Below are 19,766 nucleotides of genomic sequence, written 5' to 3'. Positions count from 1 at the left end.
CTCCACATTTAACAGCATGCTTGCTGCTTGCTTATCACATACAGCCTGCTTAAAATAGAAGCATATGAGAGTGCTGATGTCTCAGGTCCTCTCAGCTTTGAATGGAGAAAAACATACCCTTCAGATTCAAAGGCTACAAGTCCTAGTTATTGCTAACCTTTGTTGTGTACTTCTCCTCCTTCATCCTACCCACACCTTCTGAAGGTCAAGCGAACTGTCAGAGCCAGGTCTGGCAGTAGATTTCTAAGCTGTTCATAAGACAACTGAGCACCTATGTCCAAAATAATGCAGCCAAAAAAACTAGTCACGAGTCTAAAGAAAGCAAGAAGCCGCCTGACTGTTTTCCTTGTTAACCTGGTTTGTTGGAGGAAAATCCACTCCTACCTACTTGCCACTGTCCCACACCAGAGGAGGCACTCGCGTCTTCAGCCCCAGCACTCTATAATCCTTGGCTGCTTGATAGTCCAAGCATCTATAGGAAGATCGGCAAATTGTGGCATATTCCAAGTTATCTATAACCCAGACATGTTGGTTGTACTCGTTTAACTCTTCAAAGTAAGGAGGGAATTCACAACAGGTCTTCCACATCCTGGGTGTATGAGCTGCGCAGCAGGCTACTAGGTCAGGTGGGCCAGTATGATGGCCCAGATGGCAGAGCTGGGTCACCTTCTTCAGCTGATGACACCGATTTGCAGTCACAAGAGCACAGCTTCTTGCTTGCTTGTGGGCACTGTACAAATGATGAGACTGGAGACCTGGACACAGGGGGACACAGAAATTACTCAAAATCATCAGGGATATGGAATAAGCGTGTTAGATCCTATGCAATATGCCCTATCATGACCACCTCAACCACCTTCTCTCTTCTAAAATAAGCTTGAGCCTTTCTTCCAGGAAGAAATTAACTTCAAAGACAGCTGGGCTCAAGGGAAGCCCCTGAGCTATGGACTAAGTCAAGCAAGGCAATTAAACCCCTGAAAGGCAAAGTTTTAATCTATGCTTGTCCCTAGAACTTCTTGCTGGTTCGTTCTGAGTAGCTTCCAACAAAACAGTTTAGTATTCGGTGGCTTTTGCTCTACATGTCGGCATTTTAGATCCCTTTGAGATCATCCGAGTCCTAAATGTTGCGTACAGGGAAGGTGGGTGCCTAGTGTGGGATCTAGCTTTCATTGCACATGGGAAGCTCCTTAAAGTCCAGCTCTGCAACATTCAATTTGTAAGTACATAAATCATCTTACATCTGGTTCTCAACATCTGGGAGATCTATTACTGCGCTTGTTTAGAAAGTATATTTGATCTTGGTTCTGGCTGCAGCAGAGCATCTGTGTTTTGTCTCTCCTCATTCTGCGTTGCCCAGCTGTTTGTGTACCAGCTTGCTGTGTAAACAGACCTGCTTCTGCCAGATTCATTCAGCAGTTTCACAAGCTAGCGTCTGTGACCTTGCAATTTCCAGCCCTCCCTGGGAACACATCTGATTAAAGGAGAGCTTGTACCACCCCACAGCTGTCCCAGTACCTCACAGTAATGGGAAAAGGGATACAGAAACCGAGGACCACGTATGCATTTGAAGACAATGAAGATATTGTTCCAGCTCGCCCAGCTGTGGCGATGACATTAAGGAAACCAAAGAGTTTGTGCTATGATTTTCATACTAGGAGTACGAAGGCTTTAAAAAGCACAGCTGTACAGTTTATTCCTTGCCTTTCTTACACCTCTTGCCACGTGGCTTGCTCAAGCCCTCAGGCTGACTTACCTACTGCAGTTCGGAGATTTAGCAACGTGTTTTAATTCCTAGCTGAATTTCGATGGAAATGCAGCCTCGAGAGCTAAACCTGGCTGGCTCAGCAGCATCCACTGTCTCCCTGCCCCTTCCCTGCCCCTGAGGACTGGCTTCTCCCCCTGTCCCCTCCTGGCCTTCTCTGGGCTCTGATCCTCTGCAGGAGGCACAACAAGCCATTAACCATTCTCCCTCTGAGCTTGTTCTTCACAAGCACCATCCAATAACTGGGTAACAGAAAACAGGCATGGAAAGGAAACAGGGTGAGACCCAGGCAACAGCTCCCCACAGGCATCACATCATCCTACCACGCTACATCCCTCTGGTCCATGGTGCCCCCTACCAAATCCCCCGATTATGTGCACCTTCTCCAGAAGACAGTGAATGACCTTTCTAGTAAAGCATGTAAGGAGAATTTTGAACCATAAAACTCATAAATAATGAAAAATGTGATTTGCCCATAATTCTCATTGTTCTGTCTCGATGTCTGTAAACGTCGTCTCTGGGGCAGGATTCAACAGCTGTGCAAAGGCAAACACGTCTTCAGTGCAGCATGCTCCATTTGCTCCAAGTTGGTGGGAAGAGATTTAATAGAAAACACAGGTAATTGCATCGATTAGTAGGTTGTAAATTAGTTTAACATCAAATTATGTAAACGAGCCTGCTATTGAAATGTAATATACTATTTTCAAAACAAATGTTCCTTTTTAACATCTGCTGCTGGTAGAACAAACAGTTCTGGTCCCAGAGAGGAAAAAGTTTTCCTGTTGGGTAAAAGAAATGTCCCTTAGTATGACCGTGATTAAACTGCTGGTGTTACCTAGCAGCTGGGTAACTCCACCTCACAGAGCTATATCACCATTAAGAAGGTGCCAACTATTTATGTAACTTTAAGTGCTCACAGGTTACACCCATAGTTAACCTGAAAGCATTACACATGCAAAACCTGGGGGCTCATAACTGGGGGATCAATGTGTGAAGTACCTAGAGCTACCATAAAATTGTGCCTGGGTGTTGCTTTTTTAAGGAGATTATAGTCTATTTGAGTAAACATCAATCCAGGGAAGCCCCATAGCCTGTGTTATGCAAGATACCAGATCAGATAACAAACCTGTCTCCTGGATTTACAGCTGTGAAAAAGCTGAATCCTTCCTACAACTAACTGGGCAGAATTTTAACCCTCCGTGAATCCAAGCAAGAGCTGGCCAAGCAAGTTGACCTGTGGCTAGTTTCTCCTGTGTGGCTGGCGAGCAGCATACTCTCCTCAGTATGCCACTCTCATTTATTGGCTTATTGTTCATCATTATATCTGAAAATTAAATAAATGAGATGCAGACGGTGTCCACAGATAGGGGTTATAGACTACCAGGGGTTTTTGTTGGCTTTATCTGAAACTCACTCCTGTGCTAAATCAAATTAATACTTCCTCCTTGCTTTTCCCATGGAGATTTTTCACAGCATCAGCAGTTTAAAAAATAGGCAGTGAGTGAAATGAAGCATCTATTAATATTTCTGATTTTGGGAACAGACTAGGTTCTACTAAAGGTGTCTTTTTAAGACTGAGCTCATCTAATCTAAGATGTCCATGGCTTTTCCCCACTGATTTTTTGCCTTATTCTAATTTAAAGAATGGTTCATGATCAGGAAATAGCTTTACATAAATTGCCCAGTGAAAGTCAGTATTATAAATGTTAATGTATACAGGATCACATAATCCTTCAGGATTTTATGATCCTTTTTAAAACAAACCCCAAGTATTCTCAGCTGAGTTGAGTAAACCATTTCAGAGATGAGTATTAGCAGAATGAGGAGAAAAACAAGAGCAAAAGACAAGGGATCCCAGATATGAATTGAACTGAAAGCTGACATTAGAGAGTTCATAGAAGAATACAAGAACACTGTTCCAGATGGCAGGAACTGCAGAGGAGGAAGAGCACAACTGCAAGAAGCAACGAAGGGAAGCTAACGATAGATGAAGTAAGATGAGAAACAGACACTCCAAGGCATGCATCCAATTCTTCAGGTTATGTAAAATTATTTTTACCATTTATGCACTTCCCTCCTTTTCTGGGTGATGCACATTGCAGATAGAGTTGGTAGCACTGCTTGTAATTACCACTGCCTGACAGTTCTCGTTACAAGCTCCTGCTTTCAGTTGCTGCTAAGTTTGTTAGATGTTACTCACCCAGGCTGAAACGTCTTCTGCCAAGTCTTGGCCTGGGGCTGATTCTTTCCCCCTCCATTTTCTTTTCAGAGGAGAAAAGGGGAGGGCAGTTTCAGTAAAAATGGTTCTGTGGTTTTCAGGGCAAGATTAGGCAACCATTTATTTGAGCAAGAGCTTGAAATTTGGCAAAAGAAAGGGGAGGTCACCCCGATGCCAGAAGATGTAGCCAAATTATAAATGTGTTTTTAAGAAGTCTCAGCTCACATACTTTAGCAGAGACTTGTCAGCTTGGCAGATGAATTTGCAGAGGGTTGTGTCAGCACAGGGCACGCTGTGTCCCCTGCCAGCTTCCAGCTCCTGGCAGGATTGTCCCCAGCAGGCAGCAGAGCTGGATCCTGCATGTGCCCAGTGCTGCTGCCTCTGGGCACCCAGGCTGCAGCTGCGCTGGGAGCCCCAGGGCTGGAGCTGGATGTGAGCAGGGAACTGGGGCTGAGGTAGCAAGGTAAAAAGGCACTTGGATTACAAACCAGTGAGAATAAAACTGTGATGACATAAGGAGCTGGAAAGGTAAATGCTAGCGCTCCAAAGTAGTGCCCAGGAGCTGGGGCAGGCTGACTGGTGGGACAAGAGGATCAGTGTGGTCAGGAGGAGGAGGGAGGATAATGTAAGGGAGGGGGAAGAAAACATCTTGGTGATAGCTACCATGTCCTTTCCAGAGCCCAGAGCCGAGCTGAGGTCACCCTCTTCCTCCTTTATAAGCAGAAATCTGGAAGTTGACTGGCACGTGAGGTTCTTCCCGCTCACAGGGACGTCCTGCACTGGCTGAAAGCCTGTTACTGCTGTGCCCTGGTTAGGTCTAAAGCTTCAATTCTCCACCAAGGAGATACATTAGTGCTTATCCTTGGTGGAGCACCTCAGCATGGGATCAAGGCAGACTTCTCTGCCATCTGTCATGCACACTGTTCCCTGATGCTGTGGAGGAGATAAGTGAGATGTGGTGCACAGCCAGACTAGCTGCTTGTGCTCCCTTCCTTGCAGCCTGGGGAGGAAGAAAGAGCAGCTGTTGCCAGGCTGGGCTGCAGAGAGATGACAAAAGGCCCTAATACCATGTGTTGCTGCAGGCCCTGAAGCATAACACAGAGCAGTTATGGAAGAGGAGCTTGAAGAAAGGCAAGAAGCAATGGCCATAAACTGTATCCTTACTCACATGTCCTAATGATCCCTTTCTTCCCCAGCCAAGTCAACTGCCAGTCTCCCCTCACACTCCCACCAGCTCCTCACCCCATAAAAAAAATCACCGTAAAACTAAACCTCTGCCTTAGTCATGCCAGCATGTCCTTGTTCTGCACCTCAGCATCTTCCCAATGACGTTGCCACCAGTGATCACTGCCCCTCAGGCTTCTTGGTCCCAGCACCATCTGAACATCCCAGCATCCTCCTGACAGCTCAGCCCCAGTGACAGCACCCTGGAACCCTTTTAGCTCTTGCATTAAACCTCATTATTCTGTAACCTCTACACCCTCACGCCACCAATGACCCTCCTCACCTTCAGATTTATCTGTATCATCCCAAATGACTATTCCCTCATCCCTGCTGCTGGCCAAGTCAACAAGGTGTAGTTCTCAGTGTCATCCTGAACAACTTCTCCAGCTGCCGCCTCCTCTCCATGCGAGAGAAGCTGGATGCAGAGACCTCACCAGCAAAACAGTACAACCTTTCTTGTCTTTTCCGGATAGAGTCAACTTGGTCCTGAGTGTTGAGGTTCCTCCCAGCTGGCCTTAGACAACTGCATCCAACCAAGCCAGCACCAGTTTCTTTTACAGGGAATGGTGACAAATGGACGCTTCTAGGGCCCTGTTGGTCTGACTCAGTTTAGAAATTTACTTTGACTGCCCCAAAGCCCCATTATCTCTCTAATCACTCTAAGTTAAGTGGAGACAAGGATAAGCTCAGCTTAGAGACCCCTTATTGACTTAGAAAGTCTACTGAGATGATTGCACCCCAAACAACATTGCATATTTACCCTTATTTCTTAATTCATGCACAGCAATGATTTTTTTTTTTTCCTTCAAAACAGCATTTCAAGTTTCTAGGGGAGTGTCCTGCGTTGTGAGCTTGCCCCGGTGAGGGCTGGCTCAGCAGCAACACCCTTGGCTGCCATCAGCACACAACAATACCATACCATACCATACCGTACCGTACCGTACCGTACCGTACCGTACCGTACCGTACCGTACCATACCGTACCATACCATACCGTACCATACCATACCGTACCATACCATACTGTACCATACCATACTGTACCATAACATACCACCCCACCCCACCTAGGGGTAAGAGCTTGGATCTCAATGCACGGTGTAGAAAAAAATTTGTAACACATTAGGCACAGAAATGCCAGGGTGGTAAGCATTAATGAAAAGCAGGAATAAGGGAAAGTTCCAGGAAATATTTTTCCAGCATTGCCATCCTTGCTCCTAGGTAGTGCAAGTGTCATTTAGAATACATTCAAGTGATGTCTTTTGCTATAGTCAGTACGTTCCAGCTTCATCAGCTTGACCAGAATGGGTTGAAGGTTACAGAGACTGGAGAACGGAGGAGACACCACCATTATGCACTGGAGAAACCCAGGGTGGGCTCATGTCTGGAAATCTCTGGGCACTTTTCTCTATTGAAAATGATAGTATAGAAATGGAAAGGCTCCAAGAAGGGCTACAAGGGCATGCAGGTTTTGGATGAATTTCACACAGGAAGTACTTGAGCAAGCTACAGCTTTTCATCTCAAAAATAGGGAGGACTGAGGAGAAAATGATGAAATATAAATAGGAAGAAAGTGAACAAGAAAATATCCCCCAGCCTCTCTTCCTTTACAAAAATCAGACGACATCAAATTAAATTAGCAGGGACCAGGCTCAAGACAAGATGCAATGGCTCTTTGCACAACAGTTAATTAGGCAAAGATCTGTGTAACTGCCACATGACGTAGTCAATACTGAAATGCTTACCAGCTGGCAGGAGAATATTCAGGGCTTCTACACTATACTCACAGACTGCAGTCTCTGGTAATAATTCTATACTCTAGACGTCAAGCAGATATGTACACATGTGCATTTTCCTGTGCTTGCAACCTCTCTGCTGTTGGCCACCGCTGGCGATGGGGTACCTGCCTGGGCAGAGCTTTGCTCCAGGAAGCGGAGATGTTCCCAGGGGAAAAAAAAACGTGTTTAAGAGTGAAACAAAATTCAGAAACAAAAACACAGTGTGCAAAGTTATAGATATTTTTCAGTTGCTCTTGAACAGTTGTTTTCAAAGTTTTACAATAGAAAAACTAAAAATTGTTTTAACGTGTACCGAAACAAGAAAATCTGAAGTAACACCAGATTTCAAAAATTAATATTGGCTTCAAGCTCCTTTTACGTAGTATAGGTTGGTTGCTCATTCACTGGGTATTTTCATTATGTGCTTCTGCAGGGAAGATAATTTGCACACATATTTATTTGAAGACTATATTACAATGAATAAGCATAAATAATGTATATGAGAAGGCAGGGTAGGATTGCCTGGCAGCCTTCAATCTGTCATTCCCATGACTTCTAGTTTGGCAATCTTAACATAGCTCTTTGTGTGGGACAAATTATAAAGCAAATAATCCTGAGGTAAGGCTTTCTTTGCCTACATAGTGCTGAATTTATTTATTTTTCAATTCCATTCAAGTCCCAAGTGCTGTCTGAGTGCCAAAGTTTTAGTCAATATGATTTTTCATACTTCAAATCTTCTTTGTTTAGTTTTAAATGGAGCTGTCACGTCTCTTGTGATGACCGGGGCAATGTTTTTTACAAATATATAAAAAACTATGGAAACTTTTCAAGGTCTCCTGCAAATTTGCACAGGCAGATGAGGCTGTTGGGATGCACTGAGTCACACCCAGCAACAGCCTCTCTGGAGGCTGACAGAGGACCTTATCACCTCTTGAGCCTTTCTCTTTCACTCAGGGGTTTAGTAGGTGACATGGTGTCCAATGAGAGCTGCAACGAGCATGTCACATAGGCAAGAGCTGAAGGTCCCACTGCAAATACATCACCTGAAAGCAAGGGCTCTGCAGCTTCCCCTCAGCGTGCATCTGCAGCAACACCAAGCACAGTAACTCTTCGTGGCATCTCAGCCTCGACTCATTGCCACGGAGCAAGATTACTCCTTAATGCATGTCGCCCTCCTTCCAAGGTGCTTTCAAAGGCTTTTTCTCCCCGTTGTACCTGGGCAGGCAGTGGTTTGCCTGGGAGCTGGGAGGGGAGCAGATCTCCTCGTGCCTCCAGCAGTTCATTCCCTCCTTCTTCATATACAAGTGAATAGGGGGAGGGAAGGAGGAAGCTGAGCCCACTTCTGGGGATGCAGCAGCTGAAGATCCAGTTTAAGCTGCCAGAGAGATTTCTTCTTTATTTACTACGGCAGAACAAAATACAGTTACCAAGGATCTGGTTAATCTATCATACAAAAAAAATATTGATTGACCTAGAAGAAGGCGGCTGATGTTTTTCTTTTTATGACTACAAATGACGCCCTTTTGCTGTTTCAACACTGATGGCATGAAATCAACATAAAAAGCAAAAAAAAAGCTAAAGTAACGACATTAACTTAATAAATATGCACCGTGAACAAAATAAAAATAGCTTAGGATGCTAGGATGGTTCCAAAGCAAACACAACCTAAAAATAATGAAGCTAAAGTTAAATTTAACAGAAATAAAATATATTAAGATCCAGGAAATCTTAAGCTAAAAATACCCTGCTTTGCTCTGACTCTTTAAAAAGTTATTTCAGGATCATAAACGCAATTCGGATTTATACTGAGCCGGGGATTTTTTTTTGTTTTATCTATATGTTTTCTTCTGTTTGAGATTCTGGCCTTTACAAATGTTTAACATTGGGCATTTATGAAGCAATTAAGCATCTAGGAATGGACATTCCCAATTGACTACTATGGCTGGATTATTTTTTAGGAGGCAAAGGACTGAGGACAAAGCAAATTCTTCAATTTAAGACATCAGTTCAAAAGTTGAACACTGATCTGCATAAGAGATTTTTGGTTGAATAATAAAATTTTAAAACAAACCCAAGAAAATTATTCTGCCATTTACTTCACACTTGGTAAAAATATAATTCAAGCATATAAATAAATGTAATCTTTGATGAGAATCTCTTCTGGTTTTCAAAACATCAGCAAGAAGATATTCAGGTTGTACATTCTGGGTCCATTTTGATCTACTACCTTTTCAAAATTAGTGTGGTTGCTAGCAATATTCCTCTGAAAAGCCCCGAAGTTTCTGAATTGCTGTTGGGGTCAGCTTACTCACCTTGGGGTCCATGGTTTGGTGCATGCATTAGCTAACTCTGCTAAGTAGGATACATTTCCTTTTTCTTTTTTATGGAAGCAGCTTGTGCAAACTCCATCTCTTTAAAATTACTTGTCAAGTATTTTCTTCTTTCCTGGGAGAGTTTTTATTTATCTCAGTTTTCCATAAAGGTGCGTTGAGGAGGCCATTCTGTTTGGGAGGAGGAGGGGAAAGACTACTACTGCTTCAGATAGGACTGGCTGCATCCATTTCAGACTCCTTCGGTTTGAAAAAAGTACTAAAGTTAGGCCAGAAGAAAATGGAAAGGGCCAAAAAGCACAAAAAAAACCCAGTTGTGATTTGTAGACTGTTCATTTATTGTGATCCCCTTGGCAGTTCTTCCCAGATCTTTGAACGCCAAGGTGGAATTCACACTGCAAAGGGAAGGTTAAAAACGTGGAAGTATTTAAACATTTTAAACAAGCTGGATTTAGTTTGTTGGAGGTCCCATACGCAGATCTGTGATTTACTTGAGGCTGGAAGCAATGTTCAGAGTTCCCTGTCACTTAATTATGTTGTGCAGAGCTCCAAGCTTATTTAAAACTGTAGCAGACAAGAATAATTTGCATGTTTAGGATTAGGGTGATTCATTCAGTCACACAAAACCCCATGGCCTGCAGTGGCAGGGGGACAGCTCAAGGTCAGCTGGGGGGTGGCTCTGCTGGTATCAACTTCAGCTATTCTATTACATTATTTAAAGCCAAAACCAAGGAACAATTTGAAAGTAATAGCTTTAAATGAACTACTACTGTAAATTGGGGGAAAAAATTCCAGCTAAATGGAGAAATAACTTTTAGAGGATGCACCTCCTACTGCCCCCTCAGCTGTGCTTCAAAGTAATTTTTTTTTTTTCCCCCAGACAGAAGAAAAAAATGGGACCTAAATAAACAATTGTATTATTAATTTGCAGTTTACAGCATAGCAACAGCTATCCAAAAGGGTGCTGGATTAGCTGGCTCTGTGCTTGCTTTTATCTATCCACATTCTGGAAGGATGCACTTAATTCAGTGTTCCTGAAGTTTTAACTGTGGTCAGGTTTGATAATTGAACGACACCCTGGGAATGGGATTTATATACATTTCTGACACCTGGCCATCACACCCTCCACTAAAGAATCACGGCAAAGGTCACGTAATGATTTTTTTTTGGTAAATGATGTAGAGACTCCTAATAGCTACAAAATGGATGAATCAAGCAATTTACCTTTTGGCAAAAACATTTTAAGGTAGCTTTACAGGATTAGTAAAATTCATGGGAAATAACAGATGAATGCCTGTGCTCTCATTGCAGTAATTGTACTGGGGATGCCTGCATGGTTACTTACACCTTGGCAACCATTTTTTCCAATACTGAGTCTGACTAAAGATTTCTGTTTCCCTCATCTTGCTAGACAGTATAGCATTAGCAGGTTTATACTGAACAGTGAATACAGTTGAAGAGCATCCCAGGGAGAAATTTCCAGGGTCTGTACTACCTGCAATAATTAATTTCTGTATCTGTGATTTGACTAAGTAGCATTCTGCTTCTGCTTTTTTGTAGAAAAAGTTGTGCAGTGTCTAAAGCACCACAGAGTCCCAGCAACTTCTGGTAAGAAAGGAGACACACTAGGCTTGCTGGGGCGGTTTCTGGCACGCCAGAGTTTTGGGGCAGATGCGAGCATCGCCAAGCCTACCAAGGGGATGCTGTTGACAAGCTAGGCTTCAGAGAAGGCACTTGAAATACCTCTGGAGAACAGGAGGCCAAGAGTACCTTGACTCCTAAGGAAGCCTTTCTGGGGTCCAGTTTTCATATTTTCAGGAAATGTTCGGGTAGTTCTTAACCCTAGTTTTTTTTTGGTTTGGTTTGAGGTTTTTTTGTTGTTTTGTATTGTTTTTTTGTTTGTTTTTGGTTGTGTTTTTTTTTGGTGGATGCCTTTTAAGAATAACTTGTTAGCTTGCAAAGGGAAAGAAACCTTGAAATGACTTGAGAAATCAAGTTACCTTCATAGTGGCAAATTAACAATACCCATTTCACAGGTGAGGCACGTGAAGGGAGGAGGTTTGCCAAGAGTCTCTGCTCTGTTACAGTTCAGGGTCTAGCTTGTGCTTCTGCACGGGACCCCTACCCATCCACTCACTAGTGACCGCTTCACCAGTCAGAAGCACCAAATTCCTGGTTTTGCTGTTCGCCTTTCCACGCAAAGCAAACGAGAAAAACTTGCTTGTATAAAATGACTATATTTTAATTTCTTGTTTTCCGTACCAAGGAATCAAGAGAATCGGTGCATTTTGTAGATCGGGCATCTTGATTGCTGGCACGAGACGCAGGCTGGGTATCGCACAGTTAATATCCTCAGAAAGGTGGTGTGTTGTCTTTGGTGCAAGGCAGAAGGCACAAGCCTGCGGAGGAGTTCTCTCCTAACTGGACTCAAATACTACTTGAAAGGAACAAAGTGTTCCCATCCCTCTAACCAAAAATAGAAGAGAGAGAGACCATACTTCCCAAAGTATTTGCCAAAATGATAAAGGAGTCAAACAAAACCCACTCCTAGCTCCAAAGCTCTAGTTTAAGCTCACCAAAACACTTCACCTACTCCAGCGCTGACGTTGCTGATCCCCAAATCTTGAAAGTCCCACCTCTTCGATGCAGGGCAGAGAGAAGTACCAATGCTCTCTTGTCTGCATTTAAAAAAAAAAACAAACCAACAAACAAAACCCACACAACATGTGAGGGGAAAAAATAATGCTAGTGAACTTCTAAAGGAAATGACAAACGCTTTGATGGTATCACCTAAACTGGCATGCCCAGGCTTGAAACTCCACCTCTCACGTGTTGTTCGCTGTACATTTAGGTCACTAAAGTACATCTTGAGGGAGGGGCTGTCTCCTGAGAGTTTCAAGATACATTGCTTCCTTTCTCCCTAATCAGCTGTGCAACAGGGTAAATTTAGAAACAAAAGCAGCAGTGCTGGCAAATGGGTTTAGCGCACATTAAAACCTGTTTTGGAAAAGTCAGAACAGGTCGTGCATGTCTCCAGCTCAGGCAGAACTGGCAGGCTCTGAGCAAAATAATAAACGACTTGCATACATTCAGCACCTTTCATCCTGAGAGAGCCCGAAGTATTTTACATAATAGGAGTTATCGCCTACCCACCCATGAAACAGGCACCTGTGGAAGGCAGGCTGCACGAGCCAGATGGGGCACAAGCGTTTTAAAGGGGCAAGTGAAGACTATCATCTCCTTTATTCAAACACGCAGGAGGAATTTAGGTGGGCACACGAATTAGCCAAGTTGGAATTTAGCCAGGAAAACAGCATATGAAATAGTCCTTGCTTGGCAGTAAGTGCCATGAATTATTTAATGATCCTGAGCCAAACACGGAGCATTTCATCTTAACCTACTGAAATTGCTCCAGACTCCCAAACAGGTCTATATTAAAAAAAAAAAAAAAAAAAAATCTCTTTCAAGTCTCGTGAAGCTTATTTAGTCAAGGGCATAATTGCGAACAGCAGAAAGTCAACTACAAGGAAGACCTTCCTCAGTAGGGGGAAAAAAAAAAAAGTATCATAAAGAGAAAGTTTTGAGGTGAAGGGGGTGGGAAATATCCCACTGCCTTAAGGGAAATATACCAGTAAACAAATGATGTAGAAGTCTGCAGGCCATCATTTTTACCACACTGCTCTGCACCAGAGAACGTGCAAGACTGTTCCATCAGAAAAGACCACACACTTCTGCTGGATTTTTTCCCCTCTTACCCAGTTTGATGCTTTTGTTTTTGCCAACGCTGGTATCTGGGCTTAGCTTCAAGCTCATCAGTAGTTCCCTTAGAGTTTCAGCCAAAAATACATCTTTTCCACAAAGGCTGGATGATTTTCAGGATGATTTTACTTCTCCGCAGGAGGCTTTTCTCCTACTAAGTGGGAGCTGTGCTCAATCTATTGTATCTTGGCCCCACTCAAACTCGACTAGCTGGGTTAATTCACAGACAACTTGAACGCATGCAGTATGTTTAGTTAGAAGACAGATAGCACTAAAGTGCCCTTTACCATGGTGCAAGCATTTTGTCCAGTTTATTAAAGCAGTTGAGCTTAATTAAAACATGTAAATATTTTCAATAGAAAAAAAGAGCAGGTGCTAAAAGACTTCTTAAGCAGAGAAAGAACCAGTGTTTGGAAACCCAAACTGGACAAACGTAAATAGCAAGTAAGTTCCACCACCCCCCCCACCCCCCCACCCCCTATTTTTAGACATCTTTACAGTGTGATTGTCCACTGTAAGGAATTGCCAGATGAAGTGCCACTCAAAACTGCACCTTTCTGAGGTGTTTACCTTAGCTAACAACAAATCACAGGAACAACAGTGGTTACCAGCTGAGTCAAAGATGGAAGAGGCCAGCTGGTCTGAAGCTCTGGGAACCTGCATTTTCTAACCTAGCGCTTGAGCTCTAACAGTGGTCCCTGTTCTTCGAGATGGTGCTGGGGAGCGGACCTCGGAGGTCAGCCAGATCGCTTAACCACCCCGAGGCTGGTTCAGCTCTACCCCATTTCTGAGAGATGCTCATCTAACATGTTCTTTGAATTCTCCCGTGACAGAGCAACTACAGACACCTCAGGCACCCCAGCAAGACACCCAGAAGAGCAGGTTTTCCTAACCTGAAGTTCATCTCACCACAGTGTAACCGATGGCTTCACATCCTGTGCTTGGTGGATAATAGATTCATAGCAGCAGTTGCTTTTTACTTGAAGATCGTCTTCAACAATTTAATCAGCTTTTCTCTAGGCAAACGGCCCAACTACTGTAATCATCCTCTCTCACATTTTTCTTATCATCACTACTTTCCTCTGAGCCATTTTCAGTCCATGTCTTTCATCAAATGCTTCACACCCAAAAGGCTGACCAGCACTCCAGCTGCTCACCAATATGAACCAGCATAGCCTTGTGTCTGTTTTATTTGCATTTGTGCATCTCATGACAGCATATGCATTTTTATTACAGCAAAAACCTGACAGATAAATCAATTCTGTGTTGTTCTCCTGAGCCACAATATCTGCTGAGCTACCAGGTCCTAACCTGTAATTCCTGTAGCTGACTATTTCTGAGTACACACTTGGGTATCTGTCTGTATTGGTTCACCTCCATTTTTTTCTCCAAACAGTCCTCTGTCTGATCTTGTCTTATAGCACACTCAGAGCCCCTCCAAATTTTGTGTATTTCTAAATACAATTCACAAATATATGCAAATTTATTAACACATGTAAATCCATAAAATGCAAACACCCTCGCTGAGATCTGAGTATCTGAATAACACGGAGAGTATATCATACGTTTTTACAGATGACACAATGGAAAAAAAGAAAAAGAAAAAAAAAGAAAAAGAAAAGCCTAAGAGAGTGGCCACTGGAGTCAGTGCTAGAAGCAGTTAGAGCACTTAGTTTGCCTATTATGGGATATAAAACTTTGTTCAAGTAGCAGACTAGGACCTATGCAAGCACCGCACGCAGTCCAAAGGGCTGATTCAAAACCTAAGGTCAAAGACTTCTGACTTGAAAAGCACCCTGAATCGGCTTCAAATGCCTGGACACCAGCTTGTCATCTTATATTCCAGCGCTACTGTTCTACTAAAGAAATACCTAGCAACAAAAGTCATAGCACAGAAATAGTTATACTCAAGTGCAGAATAAATCCGCACGTTAATACATTTTAACAGAGTCTAGGCCCACCCACGGAGGCAGCTTAAATCTTCAAAAACAAAAGAAACCCCAGCAACCGTCATGGGATCCTGGGGAGGGGGAAGTAATCCAAAACCATCTTAATCTCTATTTAAAAGAAGTAACTTGAGCAAGTAGCGTAGCATGCGCTATGTACCGGTGGAACATGGCAGTTAGCTGTACTGGGTGCCCATTACCTGCCACGAGGAAACATTTGGCTCCGTAACATACCAGTTCTCTATCGCCTCAGCCATACGCATCTCTTTGTGTATGCACATACACGCCTGTGCAGTTACAGAATGTGCATGTACTAAGATGCATAGCATGGATTATGCATTAAACCTGAAGGTAAACTTCAGTGTAGACAAACGGTATCTGAAGCCACCCTCCCCCCTGTCCCAGCTGAAAAGCAAGACGCACTCCCACAGGAGGGAAGTGACTGGCAACACATCTTCTCTTATCCCACCCCTTTGGTTTGGGGTTTGTTGTGTGTGCAAGGTGCCTTTATGTCCCCAAAAGCTAAACTAACTCATATGTGGCGTGCTACAGCTACTCAAGACTGGTTCCTTGAGAGGCAGCACAGCTGAATAACATGTGTGTTCACATTCCCTCTCATTATTCATTCTGGTTTTCTGATTGAAATGCTCCTACATCACACCTAAAACCCAGAAGATTTTAAAAATAAGCACCAACCATGCAGACTTTTACGTCTGGGATGGCACTTTGGTTTTTTTCTTCTGGACCTAGAACAAATATTGTAATCCTCGTGAGAATCTGAGTTATCTTTAGGCAGGAAATTAGTGAGTCTATATATAGATACAGATGCAAATGCCAGCAGCATTCCTCTATGTGTATATATGTATAACAATGCAAGATTTTCTCCCTCTCACACTCATAATTAATTAATGTACACCTAAAAGATTACTTCAGCTTTGTGGAAAGAAGACCAGATAAAGCTCTGGATCTGAAAAATAGCTAAAAACAGAAGGACTTGAGCACAAAAGCTTTCAGAGAAGGACAGGCTGGTGCAGTATTTATCTGTCAGTGGTAACTGCACACTCTTGTCGTCCACCAAATACAAGTAATTCAAGTGAACTGGTGAGCAGCAGAGGAGGGCTAACCTGAAACAGCTCACCCTTCCTAATGAGCGCCCACGTGCAAATGAAAACTATCATCTGATATGCACTAACATATTACCTTTCTGTCATGTATTTGTGGGTTTAAGCTAGCAGAATCAGATGCAGACCTTATACTACATTACAAAAATTACATTCCTATGTGGTGATGCCACTCAGTAAAAGACCCCCAAAATAGCACGGTTTGAGACTGAATTAATAGGAAACTCTCAAGTAATGCTTCACCCTCAAAGCATTTTGCAAGCATTAACATTTCAGTGCTCCCTGGACACAAATAAAATCATGCCATACAACTTTCCTGCGAAATGGTAACAAAGCTGAGCAGAGAGTCAGATGTGCCACTACAGGGCGGGCATCCTCTTTATCCAGGGCAGCGCGTGCCCAGCTAGATTGCATTTTGAAAAACATCTTTTTCCTTTGTTTCAGTTGTCACCGATGCACTCGCTTCAATAACATGGTCATCTGTTTTAAATGTTAGTGACACTAAAAATAAAATGCAAGCAAATGTGAAGCCACTTGCCACAAAGAGACAAGTCCACCAGATGTCTTCACTTCGTTAGAAACGAGACATTTCTAAAAGCAGCTAAAAAACTCTGGCCTCATACAGCAGTACAGCTCTTCCTTCCCGTTTTCATGGAACTCACCAGACTTCATCATTTTATTTTCAAGGTGATGATAAAGCAAATTCCATGTATCACAACAGTAAACTTCACTGGCAGAGATTACGGTTGTAAGGAACCTGAACCTTACCACAATTCTGGATTTTCACGTAAAACCAGCTTTTTTCCAAGCCACAGCTGACACACAGATGAGAGGAACTTGGATACTGGTATTACTGCTTGGGTGACAGGTTTTCTAGCATTCTTGCCAATAAGCTGCAAAGAGAAATTGCTATTGCTCAGTGATCAATGGGTACTTATCAGATTCAGATTAATTCTTAGAGGAATCTGTATCCACATAAAGATTATCAGGTCCTGAAAGGCTGTTTACAGGAGCAAAGACCTTTAACAGGAGGGTCATGTCTTAAGTGAAAAACAAAAATTGAGACATAAAGGAAGTCACAGTTTTACGTACTGGAGTATATAAATCTAAAAACCCAGGGCTTTAACGCAGCTGTTAGACTTGCCAGGGGTGAAGGTGGTGGCGGGTACAGGCTGCAGCAGCAGGGGAGCTTTAACAAGTCCAGCGTCATCACCTTCTGTAGGCTCTGAAACTTCTCAGCAGCACTCCGCATCTCTCCTGTACAGCAAGTGTAAGGCTCCCACACAGGCTTTGCTCCCGCCAGCAACCTCTTGGGCTAAAGAGACACCCACAGCCCCTTGCAGACCACAGACCACACAGGCTGAGGGCCACTGGTCTAACCAGAAGGCAACTCACGGTTGCTGCCATTTGCTGTGAGGTGTCACCACCTAAAACATGACATTTCTTAAAGTGTGGGTCTGGGACTTTTTCCATACGCATACATAAACAGTATCTTGTTTCAACTGTAAACTTGGAAGTCTAGAATTACAGCTGAACCTCCTAAAGGCCTCTGGGTCACACTTTTCGGCAGTGGATGATGGGTATGAAAGGGATGTGCCGCTTGGCGAGGTCTGAAAAGGGTCACTTGTCAGTCAAGAGAGCCGAGACCAACGTGTTTGCATGCCTAACAATGGAACTGTGAGTGACAGACTGAATAAACCTGTCAGCTGGTAAAAAAAAATCTCACCATTAACATCAGGTTGAAGTGCTGGTGAGGAGTCCTCCAGCTGGTGGTGGCACTGGCCAGGGGACCCTGTGCCCCTGTGCTGGCAGCTGGCTGCAGAAATCCCAGCAATGAAAGAGGAAAGCTGAACAGGAAAGGTTCAAAAAAATCAAGCTTGCCAATAACCATCCTGTCACAGTAGTTAGGCAGCACGTTTGGAGTCAGACTGTGATTTCTGCGTTACATGACAGACCTTAGACAGGACATCGACATCTGAATTCCAGAGAGCAGGAAGCCTGCTCTCCGTGGGGGTGGGCAGCATCTGGCGCTGCCGTCCCAGCCTTTAGGTATTAGGCAAGCAAAACTCACAGATGGTGAATACAATAATTTAAAACATGGAAGAGCTGCTCAGAAATAACATATATGGGAGGAGAAAGGGCATTTCAGGTGAGACACCATTTTTATGGAGCTCTATTTTGTTGTCACATTAACATCAAAGAAAAAGCCTCTTGGGCTGCTCCTGACTACCTCCCCCCTTTAATAAAACAAACAAAAAAATCACTTCCTAATAAAAGACAGGAAAATCCAATAAAATTACTTTGCCTCTCATGTTCTAATACAAGCCAGTTTAATATAGAAAATACTATAGTCAGAGTGGCCAGCTTCACTGCCATATAGAGAGAATAATACCCGCCAGTTACAGCCTACATCTGCAGCATTCACTATTACAACCTCTGCATTAGAGAGAGGAGTATGTCGGGAAAAGTACAAATCATGAGTTTTCCACAAAAAAAAAAATCTAAAAAAATCTATTAGGCAGCTTTGTCAGATGTACTGTATTTACACATTCCTTAATTCAACATGCTTTCTTAATCTTTTTCCTTTGAAGGAAAAACATACTGGCTTTTTTGTTTAAGAGACGTTAAATACTGGATACGGTAGTTGGTACAAATCTCTAACCTATACTCTAAACACGATTTGGTTCTTCAGTTAGTGCTGGTTTTACCGTTTCATGTCAACCAAGATTTCTCATGCTGTACAGACATCCTCCTATCTTGATGACACGCAGACTTAGAGGGGGTGGTAACTATTGTCAGCAATAAGTGGTGATGCCAAGGGGCAAGAAGCACACCTTTACTCTTCAGAAGGAAGATATAAACTATGGATGCTGATACTGCCAATAAAAGAGGGCCCACTTTATCTCCAAATGAACTTCCAAAACAGGAGGTGCTAGACTGATCATAGCCTGATCTCAAGCAATTATTTTGTTAATGATCCTAGGTGAAAAACACTTTTTTTGCTGGGAACTTGTACATTGGCATAGAGAAGACCCAAAGCTTCCTTGGAAGCATACTGTTTCTGGCTTGTTACTGAAACAAATACTTTTTATTTTTAATTAAGTGCTGAAAATATTTCAGAAAGAATTGCCAAGCGAGCCTGGAACACCTGGACCAGATATCCTGCTTTCCTGCAATACAGTCTATTTAGGGCTGCCTCAGAAGGTCACTCATACTTCAGCTACTGCAGTATGTCACCACCTCATATATGGGAGTGATATCAGCAAGTTAAATCGGTGCCTTGTCATGCCCTGGCACTGGCTTTCTACTCCCAGGTGCAAGGTGTGGTGTTAGGTTTAAATTCAAAGGATCCGAGTGAATAAACGTAGCTACGAACTCACAAGTAAAAGACAAAGTGATAGAAGCACCCAGCCCTGGACTTTGAACTAAGAAAGCACACAACTGCACTGAGTTTCACAGGGTTGAGGCATTTCAGCGCTGAATAGTAGTAACTCTGGAACTGCTAAAATGCAAACAGTGCATGATGTCAGCCATCACAAACTGCATTACACTAAAAAGACACCTTTCAGAATTACTGTTTTACAGGAGGTCAAAATTAATGAATCCTGTGAAGATTTTTTTTAACTAA

General features: G+C 43.1%; 1 protein-coding gene across 5 annotated transcripts in view; it reads right to left on the bottom strand.

The window, feature by feature from the left end:
- Positions 1–19,678, bottom strand: part of LOC308059339 (uncharacterized protein) — a 31,131-nt gene extending 11,453 nt beyond the window's left edge. For all 5 annotated transcript variants that reach the window (XM_080376511.1, XM_080376512.1, XM_080376513.1 and 2 more), the window contains exons 1-2: positions 3,963–19,678; positions 389–755 (exon numbers count right to left, since the gene is read on the bottom strand). In XM_080376511.1, the coding sequence (XP_080232637.1) occupies positions 389–755; positions 3,963–4,020 (425 nt within the window). In that variant the 5' untranslated portion in view covers positions 4,021–19,678. The remainder of the gene's footprint in view (positions 1–388; positions 756–3,962) is intronic.
- Between the last annotated feature and the right edge of the window lie 88 nt (positions 19,679–19,766).

This window comes from Falco punctatus, assembly GCF_963210335.1.
Source record: "Falco punctatus genome assembly, chromosome: 2".
Classification (NCBI taxonomy): Eukaryota; Metazoa; Chordata; class Aves; order Falconiformes; family Falconidae; genus Falco; species Falco punctatus.
The sequence above is the reverse complement of the archived record's forward strand: the minus strand, read 5'-3'. Positions and strand labels throughout refer to the sequence as shown.